General features: G+C 52.0%; 9 protein-coding genes across 9 annotated transcripts; 5 read left to right on the top strand and 4 right to left on the bottom strand.

Annotated features, from left to right (window-relative positions):
- Positions 1–203: 203 nt before the first annotated feature.
- COCCADRAFT_21722 (uncharacterized protein) lies at positions 204–1157 on the top strand (the record flags this gene model as incomplete). Its single annotated transcript, XM_007708488.1, has 3 exons — positions 204–404; positions 542–716; positions 790–1157. 3 exons carry the CDS (start codon positions 204–206, stop codon positions 1155–1157), a joined length of 744 nt encoding a protein of 247 aa, XP_007706678.1.
- Positions 1158–1523: 366 nt separating this feature from the next.
- On the bottom strand, positions 1524–1979 carry COCCADRAFT_81828 (uncharacterized protein; the record flags this gene model as incomplete). The annotated part of the gene is made up of 1 exon (XM_007708591.1): positions 1524–1979. The coding sequence occupies one exon, from the start codon at positions 1977–1979 to the stop codon at positions 1524–1526; it is 456 nt and encodes a 151-aa protein (XP_007706781.1).
- A 477-nt stretch (positions 1980–2456) lies between these two features.
- On the top strand, positions 2457–3653 carry COCCADRAFT_81622 (uncharacterized protein; the record flags this gene model as incomplete). The annotated part of the gene is made up of 3 exons (XM_007708590.1): positions 2457–2492; positions 2544–2817; positions 2878–3653. The coding sequence occupies 3 exons, from the start codon at positions 2457–2459 to the stop codon at positions 3651–3653; spliced, it is 1086 nt and encodes a 361-aa protein (XP_007706780.1).
- A 3157-nt stretch (positions 3654–6810) lies between these two features.
- COCCADRAFT_21719 (uncharacterized protein) lies at positions 6811–7471 on the bottom strand (the record flags this gene model as incomplete). Its single annotated transcript, XM_007708487.1, has 3 exons — positions 6811–7028; positions 7319–7387; positions 7441–7471. The coding sequence occupies 3 exons, from the start codon at positions 7469–7471 to the stop codon at positions 6811–6813; spliced, it is 318 nt and encodes a 105-aa protein (XP_007706677.1).
- A 3905-nt stretch (positions 7472–11376) lies between these two features.
- Positions 11377–11769, bottom strand: COCCADRAFT_81730 (uncharacterized protein; the record flags this gene model as incomplete). Its single annotated transcript, XM_007708589.1, has 1 exon — positions 11377–11769. The coding sequence occupies one exon, from the start codon at positions 11767–11769 to the stop codon at positions 11377–11379; it is 393 nt and encodes a 130-aa protein (XP_007706779.1).
- A 498-nt stretch (positions 11770–12267) lies between these two features.
- Positions 12268–13032, bottom strand: COCCADRAFT_401 (uncharacterized protein; the record flags this gene model as incomplete). Its single annotated transcript, XM_007708458.1, has 1 exon — positions 12268–13032. The coding sequence occupies one exon, from the start codon at positions 13030–13032 to the stop codon at positions 12268–12270; it is 765 nt and encodes a 254-aa protein (XP_007706648.1).
- Positions 13033–13834: 802 nt separating this feature from the next.
- COCCADRAFT_400 (uncharacterized protein) lies at positions 13835–14252 on the top strand (the record flags this gene model as incomplete). The annotated part of the gene is made up of 4 exons (XM_007708457.1): positions 13835–13886; positions 13941–13948; positions 14073–14177; positions 14229–14252. The coding sequence occupies 4 exons, from the start codon at positions 13835–13837 to the stop codon at positions 14250–14252; spliced, it is 189 nt and encodes a 62-aa protein (XP_007706647.1).
- Positions 14253–14923: 671 nt separating this feature from the next.
- COCCADRAFT_81490 (uncharacterized protein) lies at positions 14924–15491 on the top strand (the record flags this gene model as incomplete). The annotated part of the gene is made up of 3 exons (XM_007708588.1): positions 14924–14947; positions 14999–15356; positions 15421–15491. The coding sequence occupies 3 exons, from the start codon at positions 14924–14926 to the stop codon at positions 15489–15491; spliced, it is 453 nt and encodes a 150-aa protein (XP_007706778.1).
- An 882-nt stretch (positions 15492–16373) lies between these two features.
- COCCADRAFT_81532 (uncharacterized protein) lies at positions 16374–17057 on the top strand (the record flags this gene model as incomplete). Its single annotated transcript, XM_007708587.1, has 1 exon — positions 16374–17057. The coding sequence occupies one exon, from the start codon at positions 16374–16376 to the stop codon at positions 17055–17057; it is 684 nt and encodes a 227-aa protein (XP_007706777.1).
- Positions 17058–18182: the final 1125 nt, after the last annotated feature.

Here is an 18182-nt window from a genome sequence, read left to right as displayed (position 1 = left end):
GTACAGTAGTATAGATAGATAGATGGCCAGGTGCGGTGTGGCATTGCAGCAGCACGCAGCTTCTCGAAGGCGGGCCAGCGCCAGGGAAGGTCGGGAGATGGGGGGTTTGCGGCGTGTGGATTGGTGGCGGCATGTCATCGGCTACAGCAGTTGTCGAGCGACAGCGACGGTGACAGCCAACGTGGCCCCCCGGCATTAGCTGCATGCGCTTGCTGCTGATCGACCCGCCTCTTTCTCAAAGATCCTCCACAGTCGGACGAGGCCAAGCCGTGGCTCAACGCCGCCATCCCGCCCTGGCGGCGCCCCAACGACGTCGTCGCTACTGGGGTCGGAGACGGTCGCTGGAAAAAGGCATCATCCGTCGCGCCGCCGTGGCCTCCCGCGCTTGCCCTGATCCAAATGCTGTGCGTGTGCTGATGCTGATGCTGAAACCAGCAGCCGTATGGGGGAAGGGGATGGCCATGGGATGGGATGGATGGATGAATGAATGGGAAGGGGGGGGGCCATTCCACCCATCGCTTACTTGCTAGCAGCAGAGTAGAGCAGCAAACGCCAACATGCGGTGAGCACTGTCCTCGACAACTCTCTCTCCCCCTCCCTCCCCTTCTTCTGGCGCCTCTCCGGGGAGACCTCTGTCGAGGGGCGAGTCAGCCTCGCCGACGTCTCTGAGTTTGTATGGTGGCCATGGTACACTTTCCAAGTAGATATGTACGTACGTAAGTACATACATACATGCTGTACGGATCTATGTATGGATGGATGTACATAGCATGTATGTATGTATGTCAGTATGTATGTGCGCTGCATCATCACCACCACCACCACCACTGCCGCTGCCGCCCGCCTTGCTGCCTCAATATTGCCAGCAAATCATGCGCTTCTGCATTCTCTATTGCTTCGCCAGGCTCGACTCTCCACTGCCGCCCTCGCTATTCTGCAAAATGCAGGCCAATCAGTCGCATACCCCCAAACTCCATGGCGGCCCTGATGCGGACAAGTCACCGCCATGGTGGTTAGCATTAGACTGCTTTGGCGCCCCAGTGCACGCCGTGACTCGCTTCCGCTCCCTCAATGTGCCATACCTCTGGCGGGACGATGGGCAAGCCATCACAATATGGCTTGCGACGGGTCCAACTGTGCAGCCCTTCTTGATGTAGGCGATATTCGAGGGCGCCTGCCCGTGTGCTCGTTTAAAGCGTGTTCAAGGTGCAGTACCGTGTCTGGCTTGTCTCAAGTGTTTGATTCTTTCAATCTCTGCCGTTCCGTTCCCACGCTTCGCCCCCCCTCCCCCCTCCTCCCGTCTGCCCACCCCCTGCCCGATCCTTCGTCAGCCCGTGTGGTGTTGTCTCGACGCCCTGAGGCTGCACACCCACCCCTCGAAGCGACGAGGCACAACAACGCCCGCGAGCGAAAAGAACAAAGTGGGAATCCGGTCTGAAATCAGCATCCGACAGCCTGACGGGCCGTGCAGAGAGAGAGAGGGAGACAGAGAGAAGTAGCCCCGTGACCCCGAGGCTCCTCCCTCACTCGCAGAACACCACGCACATGCACACCAACCCACACCCCTTGGACGGCCAGACAGGATAGCCAGCCAGCCAGCCGACAGCGTGTATTGTACGACGTCCATAGATATCAATCAGCCGTCGGCGACGCACGGCTGCAGCGCCGGCGACTTGAATCGTCATCCGGCGGCGGCAGCGGCGTGTGTGAGACGAAGAGACTCGGCGAGGGTTGTTCCGCTCCGAGGGCAGTGCCGGGGGACCTCTGCTCGATCCCAGCAGCCACAGCGGTGGCAGCAGCAGCGAGCGAGCTTGCTTGCTTGCTTCCGACGAGCCCACGAGGATTCTCCTCGGGTTTCTCCTGGAACGGTCGATCTGCAGTGCATCGCGGCCTGTCCTTGGATCTCGACCAGGGCCCCTGCAACGACTGTCCGAAAAGCGCTCCTGCGCCGGCGCAGCGTCGATTGGGCGGCCTGGCATGCGTGGGCGCATCGCTCGGCCAAGGCATTACTACGGGTCGTGCACATCCTCACTCTAAACCGCCTTCGTCTGTCATCTGCATTGCCGTTGCAAGGGACTGAGCGTCGGGCTAAGTGCAGTTGGAGGTGGGCTTTTTGCCAACGGTCCGCCGCCTCATCGCCCGCTCAAACGCAATTTGGACAGGGAACGACAGGTCCACCGACGACGCTACGGTGCGAACGGGCTTTGTGCTGAATCTCGCCAATCCGCCAGACATTGTACTTGAACGCTGCAGGCCCGAATTCCTGGCACTGCTATACATCTGCCCGTACCCGTCGCTCAGACTACTATCCATCTCGTCATCACTCGTTCGCCGCTCACCACACTCACCCCCCCTTCACCCACTTTTGCATAACTTATTACAACTCTCTCCCCATCACCCACCCACTGCAGTGACCCGTGACCCTCAGCTCCTCCACCTCCACCACACCCTCCTCCATGGCAATGCATCTCGCCAGCATGGTACACGGCAGCGTTCGGGACCGCGAGGCCTTTCAGCACCCGGCATACTACCAACAACCCCAGCCTCGTGGATACGCCATGTCGGGTGTTGCGGCCTCCTCATACCCGGTACAACCACCAGCCCACACACAGCAAGTCGAGCAGCAATACCGACAGCAAGTGCAACATCAGCAACAACAACAACAACAACAACAACACCAACAACAACAACCACAAAAGCAGCAACGGCCTCAGTCTCCCCCTTCACCCCCGGCCGAGGAGAAGAAGCCTTCGCTTCCGTCCATCTCGAGTCTCCTCGAGTTTGCTGGCAACGAAAAGACCGCATCCTCTGATTCAGGTAAGTCCTTGACACTTCCATCAATCTCTCCCCTGGCCTTGTCGCTAACTCGGTTCCTAGCTTCCCAGAGCCCTCAGTCACAGCAACGAAAGTCTGCATCTCCACAACTGAGGCAAGAACAACAGCCGCAACCACAATACACTCCAGTTTCGGCCCCGAACAACTCACGGATGACCCTGCCCCCGACTCCACCAATGCACCCCGACGTTGCACACGACGGCAACCAGTCCCCTTCGGCAGCATCCAACCACTCAGCAGCTTCTACTCCCTACTTTGTCGGCGGTGCGCTCAACAACATGGAGCCTCACCAACAACGGCAGAACTTCTCCACAGTGCCTCCAATGAAGCGTGACTCGATGCAGTCGCACTCCATGTCGCCCTACAGTGCTTCCATGTACGGCCAGTCTCCCTACCAGTCCTCGCCAGGAGCTGCGTCATCAGCCTCATTCTACTCGCCCGAGCAGCACTCGTACAACACCACACCACTCTATTCGCAGCGTCCTTTGCCTTCAAACTTCCAGCCGCACGCAATGCCTCTGCCTGTACCTGTACCGAGCCCTGCCGCCAACGGCTCAAACCCATGGCAACATCACCACTACATCAGCACTTCAAGCCAGTCACAGTTCCCACAGCCACAGGACCGCTACATCTGCTCCACCTGCAACAAGGCCTTTTCGCGCCCGAGCAGCTTGCGCATCCACAGCCACAGCCACACGGGCGAGAAGCCGTACAAGTGCCCACAACCCGGATGCGGCAAAGCCTTCAGCGTCCGCAGCAACATGAAGCGACATGAGCGAGGCTGCCATGCAGCCTCCAGCACCACCCTGACGGCATGATGGGCCAAAAGCCGCCGCACCTAATCGTCTTACGCAATCGGCCTTGACAAGCCTGGACATACTCAGAGTCTCCTTCCTATGACATGCTTTGTTCTGTCATATCTCGCCAACGATACCATTTGCACGACTTCTGCATCGGCGCCTGGGGGTTTCCCACCATGTTATGCATTTCAATGGAGTTTTCGTGTTTGTTAACGATATCCTACTTCGCCATCAGTCGCGATGTTGTACGCTTATTTCCCCACATCTTATTTCTGGGTTTTTCTCATCTGACAGACTTTTTTCTGTCTCGCATCTGGGAGCGCGGCATCATTTTTTTACCCGATAAATAACTTTTATTTCTTTCTACTATAGTAGAGACGTTGCGTTATGCAACCAAATGCTATGACATGTGTCAAATTGCACAAATCAATATATTACTATCTCATGACATTTTTTCCGATGATCAACTGATAAGCGCGCTCTTGCTCTATCGCCACGTTTTTGGTGATTGAGATTGATCAGGCAGGGGAACGATGCTGTGCCTGGAACGTGTCGTGGCTTCCAAACCTAGTGGAAACTGAAGACGTCGGGGCACAGCACTTGGGAGCTCACAACTTCAAACCAAGACGTCTTTGCTGTTCGCAATGGATAACCCATGGAACCAGGCTTGCGTAATGGCTGCGTCGAATTTGAGGAAACAGTCGCCGAGAGAGCTCCGTCATTTCAACGGCTCCTTGGCTACGCACACACAAGTACATCTCGCCAGAGACCCACCTCGGTCGATCTTCGTCCCCCATCCATTGTTGCACGTCCCCTCCCCGGCTTATACACCAACGTAATAACGATTAGCTGGGCATGGAGGGCCGATGGAAAGGAAAAAAAAAGGGTCAGTTGAGCATCCCCCAGTTCTGTGGTGCTACGCTCCCCGGCCGCATAATGCAGCCTGTTATGATCAGGGCTGGCGTTCATGGTCTCATTTATCCGCCGCCTACCGCTGTCCGGGTACCGGCCAACAATGGTCATTGCCAATAGCGACTTCGGCACACCCAATAAAGGAGACTGTAAAACGTAAAGAGCCTAGAGATCAGTTCATATGACTGAAAACTACATCCCCCCTTTTTTTTCGCGTTCAATGCCGCAAGCACAATAGACTGCCTTGGTAGCTTGTATGGATTAAACTTGATTACCCTCTGCCTGAGGCCTTTTTGTTTCGCCGTCAGCAGTACAGGTCGCATGAGTCGTCTTAGCGCTGAACTGCTTGGCCATGTTATTACTTGCAGCTACATGTGCTGTCTTTCCAATGTCGTCATTCACACCACTTGTCGGATGTCTGGTAATCTATAGCCGTCCATACAAACAACCTACGAGGACCAACAACAACAACAACACTAAAGTTCAAACCTGTACACCATTGGGTCCCCCTCCCTCGTCTCAAAAATAAAAAACCCCCTTCGCTTTTTTTCTGCGACCGGGGATTCATAGCGATATTGCTTGCGCAGTGCACATGTGACGAAAGCCGCATGTGGCTTGCTTCGCATGGAGCCTCAACCCCCCCATCCATCTGCACTTGAATGTATCTAGCATGTAAAGTACTCTGAATCAAACGACAGAGGCATGAAGCTAGAGCGACGATCATCACTTAACAATTCCCCGAGCGCGGTGATGCTCACCCGACCAGAATCCGAGCCCCAGGTCCCGCTGGATAACGAATTTGGAGGAATCCAATAAGTCTGAAACCCCAAGCTCTGGGCTTGGCCCATAGCAAAATGCACGAGCGGCTACTACTGCTTTGGCCCTTAGCAAGCTTTCGGGAGGCGCTTTTCCCCCTCCACATTGGCCCGATGACAAGCTTGCAGGTTAGAGTAAGGTAAGCTCGGTTAGGCCTTCTCGGGCGGTCGTAGTCAAAAGGGCAAAAGAAGCAAAAACGCAAAACATCAATCGTCTGATGGGGGAGGGAACCCTTACTGCAACAAGTAAAGTAAGGGAATCCTGCCAAACCGTTCGGCGGAACCGAAATATCTTCTCTTTCCCTTTTTTGAATCACTCTGACTTAGATTCGGACTTGATTACCGTGTTAACTACTCAGTGCCCTGGAAAAAAACAACAACTTTGTATGGCTTTTGTTCCCTTTTCAAACACACGCTGTGCCCCCCTTTCCCTCCTCCCCCCCCCCCACAAACCGGCGGGGAAAAAAGAAACAATGGTGGAAATGCCACACCACTTGAGAGGGGGGTGTGCGAGCGGAGGACACACGGAGCAAGTCTGCGACTTGTCAGGCGACATGCGATTTCGCGCATGCATGTAACGTACATACAGACTACAGGATGAGTACGTATGTGATGGACTTAAGCGAGGTGGTCAGCCGCTGGGAGGACGGGCACCAAAAGCAATCGCGGGAGGTAGATGAACAGAGGTGCGCCACGTCGTCGAAGAGGCACCCAGTGTGCCAATCGGGTTTGATGGTGAGAAGGGTGGATCAGTGCATCCGTTCAAGCCCGTGGATCGTGCTTGGAGAGAGATCTGCGCATCATCTGTTCGGAGGAGGGGGCGGCTCTGGGCCCATTCCCAGTCTCGTGGAATATGTTTCACCTGACTGGTTTTCCCTTTCTTGCTCTCCCCTTTGCCAATTTCCCGGCCCTCGCTTGCTTTGGAGCGGCTGACATGCAAAGGTCGTCACCACACGGACAGCCTCGCGCTGCTTGTTTTGTTATCTACTCTTTTCATTTACAATCATGTATTGCATGCCCGGTTCCGATGGCTGCTGCAGCTGTGCGTGTCATGGGCAAGAAGGGAGGGGAGGGGGATGGGGGGGCCAAAGGGACGGAGGGCACGGCTTCGATGTATGCCGTCACTGTGCGTCCACGGCTTCTTCGGCGACCAAAGCAAAAGATGCTTACACAGAAACGGCAGTACAAAAAAAGAGGCATCGTACCATGTTGCCGTCACGAGGGCTGCATTCAAGTATTGGGGAATGGCGGCGTGGGTGAGAGAGGCCAACCAGCCCCCTGGTACTAAGATGCCAGCCACTTGGTGCGCGTCTTACTTTAGTATAGGTCGCCAACACGGCCAGCAATTGCACCCTTTTTTTGTTGCTGGCACTTCGGAACCAACCCGTGATTGTCCCTAGCGGTAGACGATGATGCGCTCGAAATAACATCACCTGCGCCATGATCACCTAGTTTCCGTGGGCGGCCACCCAGCCCAGCGCCAAATCGGTCAGCCTTGCGTTAGCAGAGCCAAGGCCGGACGCTCTTATTCCTCCATGTGCGCCATTTCCTCGTACTACACTATCTTTTCTTGGTCCATTTGTAGTCGTAGCATCTGGCTGTGGCTGGGCCACTTTGCAAGCACACGTGCGGGCGCCGCGGCGGTGCGCGCGGTCATTGTCTATTACTACGCGCATAGTAGGTACACGTATGTACAAGGTATCGTCGACGACCTCCAGCCATGATCCCTGGATGCCAACCTTCGAGAAGGAATCCGCCCATACCGACGTGCGACCGTTGGCCCTTTGGTTGCCTCGACCAGTTAGCCGCGTGTCCCTATGGCCGCGCCCAGCTCAGGCACTCGCACGCCAAAACGGGCTATACGGACGAGCAAGTTGCAATGGGCATGGAACAAGGGACGTAGGGTTGTCAGAACCGCGATCGACGGCCATGCATTCTGAATTGCTACACACTTACAGCTGCCGGGCATGGATTCCAATCCATTGCGGGTGTATTGTGGAGATGGCAGGTTCGCATTCGCACTGGCTGCAAGAGCGGTGAGTATCATGCTGCACTGTGGTCGAGGAAAAAAAACCCACCCCGCCCAATAGCACCAGCAACCTCGGTCATTAACATTCACCATCTTGACACTCGAGGCGACACGTCAATGTCGGAGCATTCCACTGCGTTACCAGCATGTCCCAAGCGCCAGCATCCCACTCACGCCAGCGTGACAGCTGTGATCGCCCTCTTACCGCCGCACGAACGCTCATGCCTACCCTTTGTCCGTTCGCACCACGATGCATATGAACCGCATTCTAGCGCCAGGCGAGCAAATACTCCGACACTAGGGCTCCATGCGGAATCGACGTCAAGGCCGTGCTGCAGATGACAGATGGGATCATCCTAGCTTGCCCAAAGCACTCTTCCCCCAGGCCCTGTCCCTGCACATCCGCAACCCTAAAACTAATCATCTCTCACTTTCCGGAGAGAAGTCCCTTTGAGTCAGCATACATACATACTATGGAGACGCACGCCTAAGGGCCGACTCGTGGGACTACTTGCTGGCACCAAAGCGCCATTGCGCCATGTCGGACATTTTGCATCGCGCGACCGGTCTCTTGACCCTCCCCTTCCCCCCCCCCTTGCCGGAAGAACGATGTTTTGCGGAAGAATCCCCCCAAAAAAAGTTCTCGGAAGGGTGGTGGGCTTGTCCGATTGTTGATCGCCTCACTAAGATGCTCGCTACCAAACAAAATTTCATAAGGCAGAAGTTGAGCGATAAAGTTTGGCTATTCTGCGGGAACTAGCATCGCGCATATCGCGCAACTCTGTTTCGTCTCAGGTTCCTTTCCCAAGCATCCTCGCGTATAAAACTTCTTCCAGCATCATGCCTGTTGACGGCCGGGTGATGATCAGATGACGGAGTGCCACGCCGTTCCCCCTCATCTCATTCTTGGGTTGCGACGTCAAGCGTCTTCGCCATGGAAAGTACCATGTTACGGCCGAAGGAAATCGTGAAGCGTGGCCTGGATGGATGCTTCCTACTCCTGCTACTAGGAAATCCCTGGCTCCCGCCCCCCCTCATCCTCGTGGCTGTCTCCGCTACGATCAGAGCCAAGGTGTTGCAACTAGTACGACGTCTCATTCCCTCGTCAAACAAAACGTGACGGCCGTCACCGCCATTCGAGGTACTGGGTACGACCCAGCGTGCCATATCCAGGTACGGGCAGCTGCTGGAACAGTGTCAAGAAAAAAACGATAGAATCAATTTCATGCCTTGTATGCAATGCCTGGCCGCTGGGCTCTCGAGAAAGGCCATGGTACGTGATGGTCGCAGCGTCAGGCTTTCCAAACACGAAGGAAAAAAACAACCTCGGCGTTTTTTTTCTCAGCGCAAAATGCGTGGGGTACCCATTTACGCCTCGTCCCTCGCAATCCTTTCCTATACTTACACTCCCTGCATCTGATTGGCGCGTTCTCTACTTACTAGTTAGCAACGCACCTAGTAATCCCCCCGTCTCGAAGTCCATCACTTACAAACCAAACCCAACGAATGCACCTTCGCACGTACCCCTCCCACTCCTTCCGCCCTAAGTGCAATTTTGGTACCCTAAAGTAAATCTCTAAAAAAAAAACCCCGAGCGAAAGAAGCTGGATGCCTCGTTCCCTAGTTGATAGCATCTACCATCTAATTACCGAGGATGAACCCAAGAAAAAGGAAATAGTTAACGGTATCCATTTTACTAAGCATACACACCCCGTTACGTCCGTAAGGGAACCAAAAAACAAAATATTTACCTGACTCGAGAAAGAGAGCAAACCAGCATCGAGACCGCCGTCCACCTCAGCCCCAAACGAGAAAATGCCACAATCGTACTTTCCATCTACTGAATACGATGCGGGAGTAGGGGGGGGGTCGTGTGCGATGGACGAGGGACCGGGAACTGGGGTAAAAAAAAAACCAAGCCCAAATCTTCCCATACAGTCAGCTGGCGATTGGTCCGACCACCACCACAACCATCGTCCCTCTCTCGGCGCCTCTTTTCTTTACCCTCTTTCTCTTACTCTCTTCGTAACTTTTGACTTACTAGACTAGAGTAACTATTAGCTTATAGCGATCCTTCTGTCTTTTCACACTATACCCAACTTCGTAGTTGGATCCATACCTGGTTCTCGTATCCCCTCCCCCCACCCCCCTTCCCCGCGACATGCATTTTACTTTATCTTTACGCGCAACGCAAGCCCCCGGGCGGGCCGCGCTCTTTCGAGTAGCATCACACGTGTGTTTCTCTTTTTTTTTGCGAGAGAATGAGAGGGATTAACTAGAGGATATAGTTTCGGTAGGATAGGCGGCCGTGGGGATCATCACGATGAGCAGAGCATCGCGTATGGCGTAGAGAGACATGAAAAGCTTCGGAACCCCCCCCCCCCACTCACCCTTTCTTTCCGCTATGCCTACCGGCATATCCGCGGTTCGGCTCTTTTTTGCCGTTCTTTTGTGTGATTTGCTGCACTTTTGGCTTTTTTTTGCGTGTGAGTGAGTGAGAAAATGGGACCGGGTGCGGAATTAGATGACACTTTTTTTTGGGTTCCTATCTTAGAAGGGAACGCGCGCTCATGCGCGTTTGTTATGGGTGAGCAAGAGAGAGTATGGGAGCGCGATTTGGTAGACGCGCGTTCTTTTTTTGCCCATCTTTACATGATTAAGTGTTTTTTTTGGGAGGGGGGGCGTCTCTCGGTCAGAATTTGGTGTTGAGGGGAGATGATGGGAATATCAATTTCTCTTTTTGGGAGGGTCTCAACCCGATTGCGATGGAGATGGATGACAGACGTAGGTTTGTGAGAGCGTCTCGGTGTCAGATAAGGGACGACCAAGCTTTGTCAGACTTCACTGCCGGTTCTTAATGCCGTTACACAGTACAAGAGGCTGGTGCTTGGCTTCCTCGTACTCTGGCTTACCTGGCTCGTGTTGTAGATGAGGCGGTGCGCATCTCTATCTTCTTTTTTTTCCTTTTCGGATTTATAATTTTGGATGAGGGCAAAGCTTAGGCAAGGTCGGGTAGAGCTTTTCATACGTGAGATTATGTGTCTTTTGCGAATGCGAGGTATAGAGATATGCGGCTTGCATTTCTCTACCGTTCAGGTCAGCCCCTTGGGAGAGGAAGACTGGCGGTGAGTATGTGCGTAAGGGGGGAGATGAAGTACGTACGCGATGTGCAGGGGAGAATGAATTACGCATGGCAAGATATGCAAAGACGCAGTATCTGCAGCTTCTTTAGAGTAGATGAGAAGCTTCCAAGGTAAAAAGAATGTCTATCAGGTCAGAAAAACACACAGTGGTTCTCTATGTTCTTTTTCTCTATCTCCCCCTAGTTTCCCCACCACAGTTCCAACAAACCCTCACTATATTATGCTCGAATCTGTTATGCAAATCAAATATCCCCTCCCCTTTCTCCTCTTACCTCCCTGTGTACCCTTCTCTCAACCAGAAAAAAAATTAACATATTTGTGCAATAAACGTGGGAACAGATACACGCCAAGATTCTCTACAACTAAGTCTATTCATTCTGACTTCGGCCTTGGTTATTCGTATCTATTCAACGTATACCGCATCAGACTTAACTCCTCAGAAAACAACGGCAGATCACACCCCAACCTGTCGGAACTGTGTATCCCCCAAAAAAAGAAACGACTTGTCATTCAGAATAATGGGTTATATTTCGTGTCATTCTTGGTTTTCACCTCATGCTTTCCAACAGTCCATCTGGAAATCCGCAATAATAGTCGAAAAAATTGGTAGAATAGAGAATATGTACAACTTCCCCCCAGCCGCGGCCCCGACAACGGATGAATGATATACGGGAGAAGTAGAAAAGTCTCAAGCAGCGCAAAGGGGGCATGGCAGAAATGTTCTGTAGTTGGAAATAGAAAGTTTGACACACCTACTACTGTTCTGTTTCTCTGTGTTTTTCTTGTTCCAGCCCAGTTAAGCGCCTTGGGTATGCGTCTCGAAGGGTTGCAGATGGCGAAGTTCACTGGCAAACTGGACACTTGTACGATGGGAGGATTCCTTCTGATAGTGTAGTGTGGAAGTATTGTGCCGTTATGCGGGGGAAGTGTAGTAGAGGGGGACTTGGGAGGCGGGTAGATTGTGTGCATCGAGGACGAGGTGGGCATTTGTGGATAAGTGGTATGGACGCGGGAGGGAGGTAAGGAGGGATGGAACCTTGTGTAAGATGATGAGGTGGACTCTTAGGTGCAACTGAGACTGATTGAGAAAGCGATATAGTAGAAGAGGAGAGGCGAGGGAGAAATATTCGGGATGGACATGGCTGTTTTTGACTATTCTCTTTCTCTTTTGTTTGGATTGAATCATATTGTTGTGTTACTCGTGTCGGACGAGGAATGCTCCTCTTTTTTTTCATAGACCTGCGCATGAGGACTGATATGTAGAAGTGGCGATGAAGTGAAGAGCGCTCAACTAGTGCTCAAAGAGTAGACATCCAATATGTGGTAGAACATTATGCAGCGGCGAGGGGTTACAAGAGAAATGTATGATACACGTCGATATTACGGAAAAAAAGTATTCATTTTTACTAGAGTCCGCGTGGTGATGTTATGCATCAAGTGGTATAAGAATATACAATGAGGTGATATTCAATGGAGAGCCTGGCAACAATATGGTATGACGACGTTGTAGGCGAATCTAGTGTTACTGGGTAGTTGATAGGAAGAGGAGCAATCAAGATTATATGTACGGAAGACCTAGGAAAATAGAGGCAGGGTGTCATGCCTAGTAACAATCAAATCGTGTACCATAGAGTCCGTAGACAACGTCATGTGACGGAAATCACAAGTAGAGCCTTTGGCTTCCACAACTTCCCATGTCTGATGTATGATCTAGCCGTGAATCATCAACAACCCTACAACTCAAACAAACCCTGCTCTTGCTGGCCAAGACCGAACCAGCTACTCAAGGTGCCCCACGCACTACTCTTCTCACCCGGCAACTGGACGCCATCAATCTCCTCTTGGGTAACGCTGAACCACTCCTCTTTGGAAATCCAGCCAATGTAAGCGCGGTCTCCAAAACCTCCGATCCAGTAAATATCATCAACAACCAGCCTCACCCACTTGCTCTCATGGATCCTGTTGCCTGGAAGCCACCACGCAGCATCGGGGTGTTTCTTGACAAAGCAAGCCGTCACGCCTAGTTTCTCTACAGCATCCATATCAATGTCCTCCAAATGGCCTATGAGCGAGAAGCGGGGAAGCGATGCGGGACTGCGCCACTTATTATCTTGAGGGTGCCAGCGCATGCTCAGCGTGATGTTGGACCCGGCATCAACATTCTTGAAAGACGTAGCGATGGTGATGGCGAGAATGGTTGGGTTGCCGGACTCAGGTTCGCAGTCACCGAAATAGTCCATGAGACCTATGGGCGTGCCCGCCACTTCAGAGGGTCGTTGCTCGGTGGCGTGTGGCGCGCTGGGAAAGATGGTCGAAAGGGTGCCGATGTTCTCCAGGCGCATAATTCTGCGGGCTTGGACGGCGGATTCATGGACAGTAGGAATCTTGTAGTTGGGCTTTTCGGGGGCCGAGGGATTTGCGAATAGGTGTTGTGGTGATGGGACGTTAGTAGCTGTGGTTAGGGCGATAAAGCCCAGAAGGGTGTTATGAAGATGCATTACGACGTTACTTGCAACTGTGCAGCTGGAGGGCAAGAACAAGGAGAATCAGGTGTAGGGTGGTGACAGTAAGCTATCAGTCAAGTGGTGGTAGAGGCAAACATCGACGCGTCCAAACGAAGCTACGGGACGCATCATGCGCATCATGCGATCGGCAGCGGGGATATCCGGCTGAGACTAGGCCGAAACCTATTTGGCAGTCCGACTGGAATGCGATAGCTTTGCGTATCGAGTCTTTGAAGCAGTTTATTCGAGGCATCTATATACCATGCAAGTGTAATTGGAGTCTCGCCGAGCATGTTTGTATAGGAGATCATAGTTCGTCAGCATTATCTTATCTGATCATCAGGCAGAGTGAAGGCGCGCTTTGCTGTGTATCGCGACATAGCTAGAAACACAAGTCTCAATATCCACACCTCAAAATACCATAGAAAGGTAGCGCGTCTGAAATTGATCTTTTCAAATTCTGTTCATGTTCGCAATCGTAATGTGCTGTTGCATCACTGTGTTGAAGATGGAGTTGCGCGCTAGTATAGCACGTGATCTCGGTTAATCCGCTGGTGCGCTCTTACACAGGCATTTTCAACACCATTGTCGCGGCCCAGCCATCCAACACCCAGCGACCGCACCCGCAAACTGTACGTATACCGCCAACCCCCGCAATCACAACTGCATCAAATCCGAGGCCTAGCGACAAAAAGCTTTTACAGCCCTCCCACCCGACGTCTAGAAACAAGAAGTACGCCCGCTAACAGGAGTTCGCCACCCTACAGACAAACTCGACTCATCAACAACCGCAAATATGGGAAAGGTTCACGGATCCCTCGCTCGTGCCGGAAAGGTCAAGTCTCAGAGTAAGTCTTGGCTCGTGTTGAAACGAAGATGAATGTCTGCTAACAAGTACTCAGCCCCCAAGGTAAGCATCCTTATCAAGACACGCCGTCCCGACCGAACGCACCACGTCGAACGACGACCTCGCAACCATGATAGGACCTAGGCTATGGACTATAATCATGAGAATTGATCTAACACCTCACCAGGTTGAGCCCCAAGAGAAGAAGAAGACCCCCAAGGGCCGCGCGAAGAAGAGGCTCACATACACCCGCCGTTTCGTCAACGTCACCATGACCGGTGGCAAGCGCAAGGTCCGTTGAGAATGAAAGCACCCATGACGAGTATATGCTGACGGAAAGCAGATGAACCCTAACCCCACCTCATAAGCCAAGCACGAGAGGAAGGGCGCATGAAACGAGCACGATGAGCTAGAGAATACGGTCATGAATTCGGTTTCCTCAGTACAGCTATGACTCTGGATCAGAGGGAGTGGGAATCACGGACGTCGCTACGGCACGTTCCTTTGCAGAAGCATGATCCCACACTTTGGGATGATGGGGGCATATTCATGGCGTAAATGTATATTCTGCTTTTTGCACGGCTGCATCACGAAATCCAGATGCTTGTGATTCCATGTCTATTGTCTCGACTGGTGATATTTATTACACTGCTCTTATGTGATGATTTTGTCTCCACTTTCGCCACAGGCCTACAAAATAGCTGATCTAGAGCTCGGCTCTATTCGCTGATTACAATCAAATATCTGTTTGGTTTGCCTACTCTTGCTGACGGTCTTTTCTAGATTATATACATGATTCTCGTATTTTATATCATCTAATTTGATACAGTCATGACTATGGCGACCAATGATTAAGCATCTAGACAACAGTACAATAGACGTCTTGTCGATAGCGCCTCCGCAGGAACTCCGACAGATGGGGTAGGCAGAAGCGAGACGATCTACGTCACACCCGAACCTCAACTCAAGCTGTCAAAGCACCATCTCGACTTCATTTGCAAACCTACCAGCTCGGCGTCAGAACACATCACTGCAAATATGTTCAAGCGACTATTTGGAGAGGTAAATTGATGTCTGCAATTCATTGGGAACTACTCATTGACTTTTCTTTAGCACGGCGCAAAGAATGTCGTAACTCTCTTCCATGCGCCTTCCAACCAAGCCTCAACGCGTGTCCTCACCCTACTCAAACAAGCTAATGCGCAATCTGTTGCGCATGCAACCGGAGATCAAGCATCATCTCACCAAGCCCAAGACAAGGCTGAGCGCACAGAATTCGAGCTCGATGTTACAGAGGCACCACCTACCACCGACCAGCTCAAGAACATTCTGGACTACCTAGGCGGACCAAGCGCGGCAGGAAAAGTCATCAGTGGTGCAGAGAGCGAGAGCGATGCTATGCGACGGTTGAAGGCTGATGCCGCGACATTCCAACGACCGCTGGTCGTGGATTGGAACCAGGGCAAGGCGGGTAAGTTTAATCCACGACAACGCGAGAGCCTACATTGCGATACTAGATTACTGACGATAGACAGTCATTGGTGAAAACGAAAGTGAAATCATGAAGCTGGTACGCTCAGTGTCGAAGGAAAAAGACAGCGCGTAGGGAGAGTAGGGTAGACTGACCTGCACTATACCTACTGCATCGACTCAGAACACTGTAAAATGAGTCGTATATCAAATTCAGCAGAGATAAGTATCTGAAAGGTACTGCTGGGCCTTTCATCTCCTCATAGCTTGACCGCTTGATGGTTGACGCGATATGCTTTCAAGCGACGGGTGGTTGCATCTCTCAACAGAGATTAATCCACACATCTGTATATGTAAAACATGCCTTATAAGAAACTTTCTTAGTTACTCCCAAAGAATGGGTGCAGCAGTTCTCGTTTGTTCCATGCTTCATACAACTTCATTTCCAAATGTGCAGCCTTTCTCTCTCGTCATGTTCATTGCTTCGCATACCAAGCGCCTCTACGTTAGGCAAAAACTGCTTTCTGTAAATCATGATGCTAAGGAGCGCATGATTCGACCAATGGGGTGTGGTGATGGCGCGTTGTTCACCTTCACTTCCACCCTCACCTCTGCCTCGTTCTTGACACGTAGAATCTGCCTGCCTTTTCCACCTGAAGCAATCGTAAACAAACATTTGTCCCACCAGTCCCACTTCTTCTCTAATACCATCCGTTTCTCAATTCCATTTTCATCGAGACCCAAGGTTGCATCTTGCACTGCAGCCGCGCTTTCCTCAACTGGAATTGCTGTTTCCCCGCAGATATCTACCAAAGCGCGCCCTTTCCTTCGTAAGCCAGCATCATTTGCTGCATCTCTCAGTCGCGTAAGAGTCTGACCCTCAACCGACTATCCCGTCTGCTGTTCTAGAGCCGGCTAGCACAAGTCCCAAGCAACGACCACTGCCACTGTTACCAAAATGGGTGACTCCGTTAATTCTATTCAACATGCGAATAGAGACGCGAGATTTTTGCCAGGCATGCGACGAGCTTTCTTTTCCACTGAGCTTGGAACGCAACCCCACCGTCTGATAGGCTCAGGCCTTATACCTACGGTTGTGCGCAGTACGAACGATCCTGTAGCTGTGGTACAGGCTGCGAGGTACTGGCAGATCAAATACAAAAGTGAGTATACTTCTTTGCGAAGAGCGTACAAACTAGTCGCTAACTACGGTCAAGACCAATGCCTGTGTATATTTCCCAACCAACGCTGGACCGTTGAGGATCTCTGGGATGCTGCAGATATCTTTGTCGAGGGCAGGCAATTCTGCGAGCAGATGCTTACCTTCATCGCGCGTGACACCTTGTATGCCGCAGATAAATTTGCTAAGGACTGGGCTCGAGAACATCCGGATCGATTTGATTTCACTGGCATCAATATCGGAAATGTGTACGATTTCAATGATCCCCTCACAGCTCTCGATCAGATCTTTGTCTTCGGCGAACTCACTTCCTTTCCTCGAGCGTTCCTCTGGCATGTTGCCTTCATCTTGATTGCCAGCTGGAACGACTCCAACTTGGCCAACAATGCTGCATTGAATTCAATTCGGAACCAGCAACTTTCTGTTGGGGCGCAGCAAGATGTAGGTGAGGCAAAAGCAACAATCATCGCAGTTGCGAAATCCGACAGCAAGAAAGCCGGTAAGAAGTGCTACAGACAGTGATGATTCAGACCAAAAAGGCTGACACAACTGACAGAGAACTTACCAGATGAGACCGGTCGTACGGCTACCGCAGCCCTCAGTATGTCAGATCAGTCAAGATTGCAACCGCCATACCAACGTGCTACACCCTATGTGCCGCAACAGCCAGGTGAATTCCAAAGCCACCCAAGATACTGCGGCATGGAGCGCACGATAGACGCGCCAATGGAGTCTCATAATACACGTGCGCAAGTCTTGAAAGGACCCAAGGGTAGTCGAAATCTGAGTTCTGGGCTATACAACCAGCCGCAAGGCTGGGTAGAGAACGGAAGTCGTACAGTTCCTGGACCGCATTCGCGGCGGGATCCTGTTGGAATGCCTGGAACACAACCGACTCAGTACATTCCGGTCCAAATGGCTGGTGGTCCGCAGATGCCCGCCCCAATCATTCCAGGTCCTACAATGAATCCCTATTTGCTGGGGCCACCGATGATGCCTCATCCAGGATATCCTGTCCAGACTATGGAACCAGCAGTAGCGTCTCAGGGGCACACGGGCTTCCAACCAGGTGTCGCACGAGGAATGCAGATGAACCCAGCTTATCTCAACGATCCACAAGCACCACAACCAATGTTGATGGGCGAGATGACGAATATGCACTTTTCGGGTCATGTGGGTTCCCAAGGCATAGATCCTCGAGCACCAATACCTCGCCGTTCCAGCCATTCAGGCGCAAATCAACTCTATGACCCGTACAATGGTAACAACCGCAAGTTTAGCGCCGGGCAGGCGTACGGTGACATGGGAAAGAAAGGTGGCCCTTACGGTTTCACAGCTCCGCAGCACCGAGGTAGAAAGATGTCCACTTCGAGTGGCCGTCCAGTCCATAGTAGTCATAGCCATACGCTTCCAACAGGCCCACGCTATAACGAAATCAATAGTAGACGGCGTCAGTCAGAGGATGATCCGAACATCACAGGCGATACCGTTTCCGGATGTGGTCACACCTGGATTGGCCCTAACAATGCTACTGTCAAAGAGCTTTGGGTTGGAGATCTGCCCCCGGATGTCAGCGAAAGCGAGATTCTGCAACTGTTCGAACAGACAATCGGAATCACTCCTACTGCAATTTCATTAAGGCACAAT

This window comes from Bipolaris zeicola (assembly GCF_000523435.1).
Source record: "Bipolaris zeicola 26-R-13 unplaced genomic scaffold scaffold_2, whole genome shotgun sequence".
NCBI classification, from domain to species: Eukaryota; Fungi; Ascomycota; class Dothideomycetes; order Pleosporales; family Pleosporaceae; genus Bipolaris; species Bipolaris zeicola.
The sequence above is the reverse complement of the archived record's forward strand: the minus strand, read 5'-3'. Positions and strand labels throughout refer to the sequence as shown.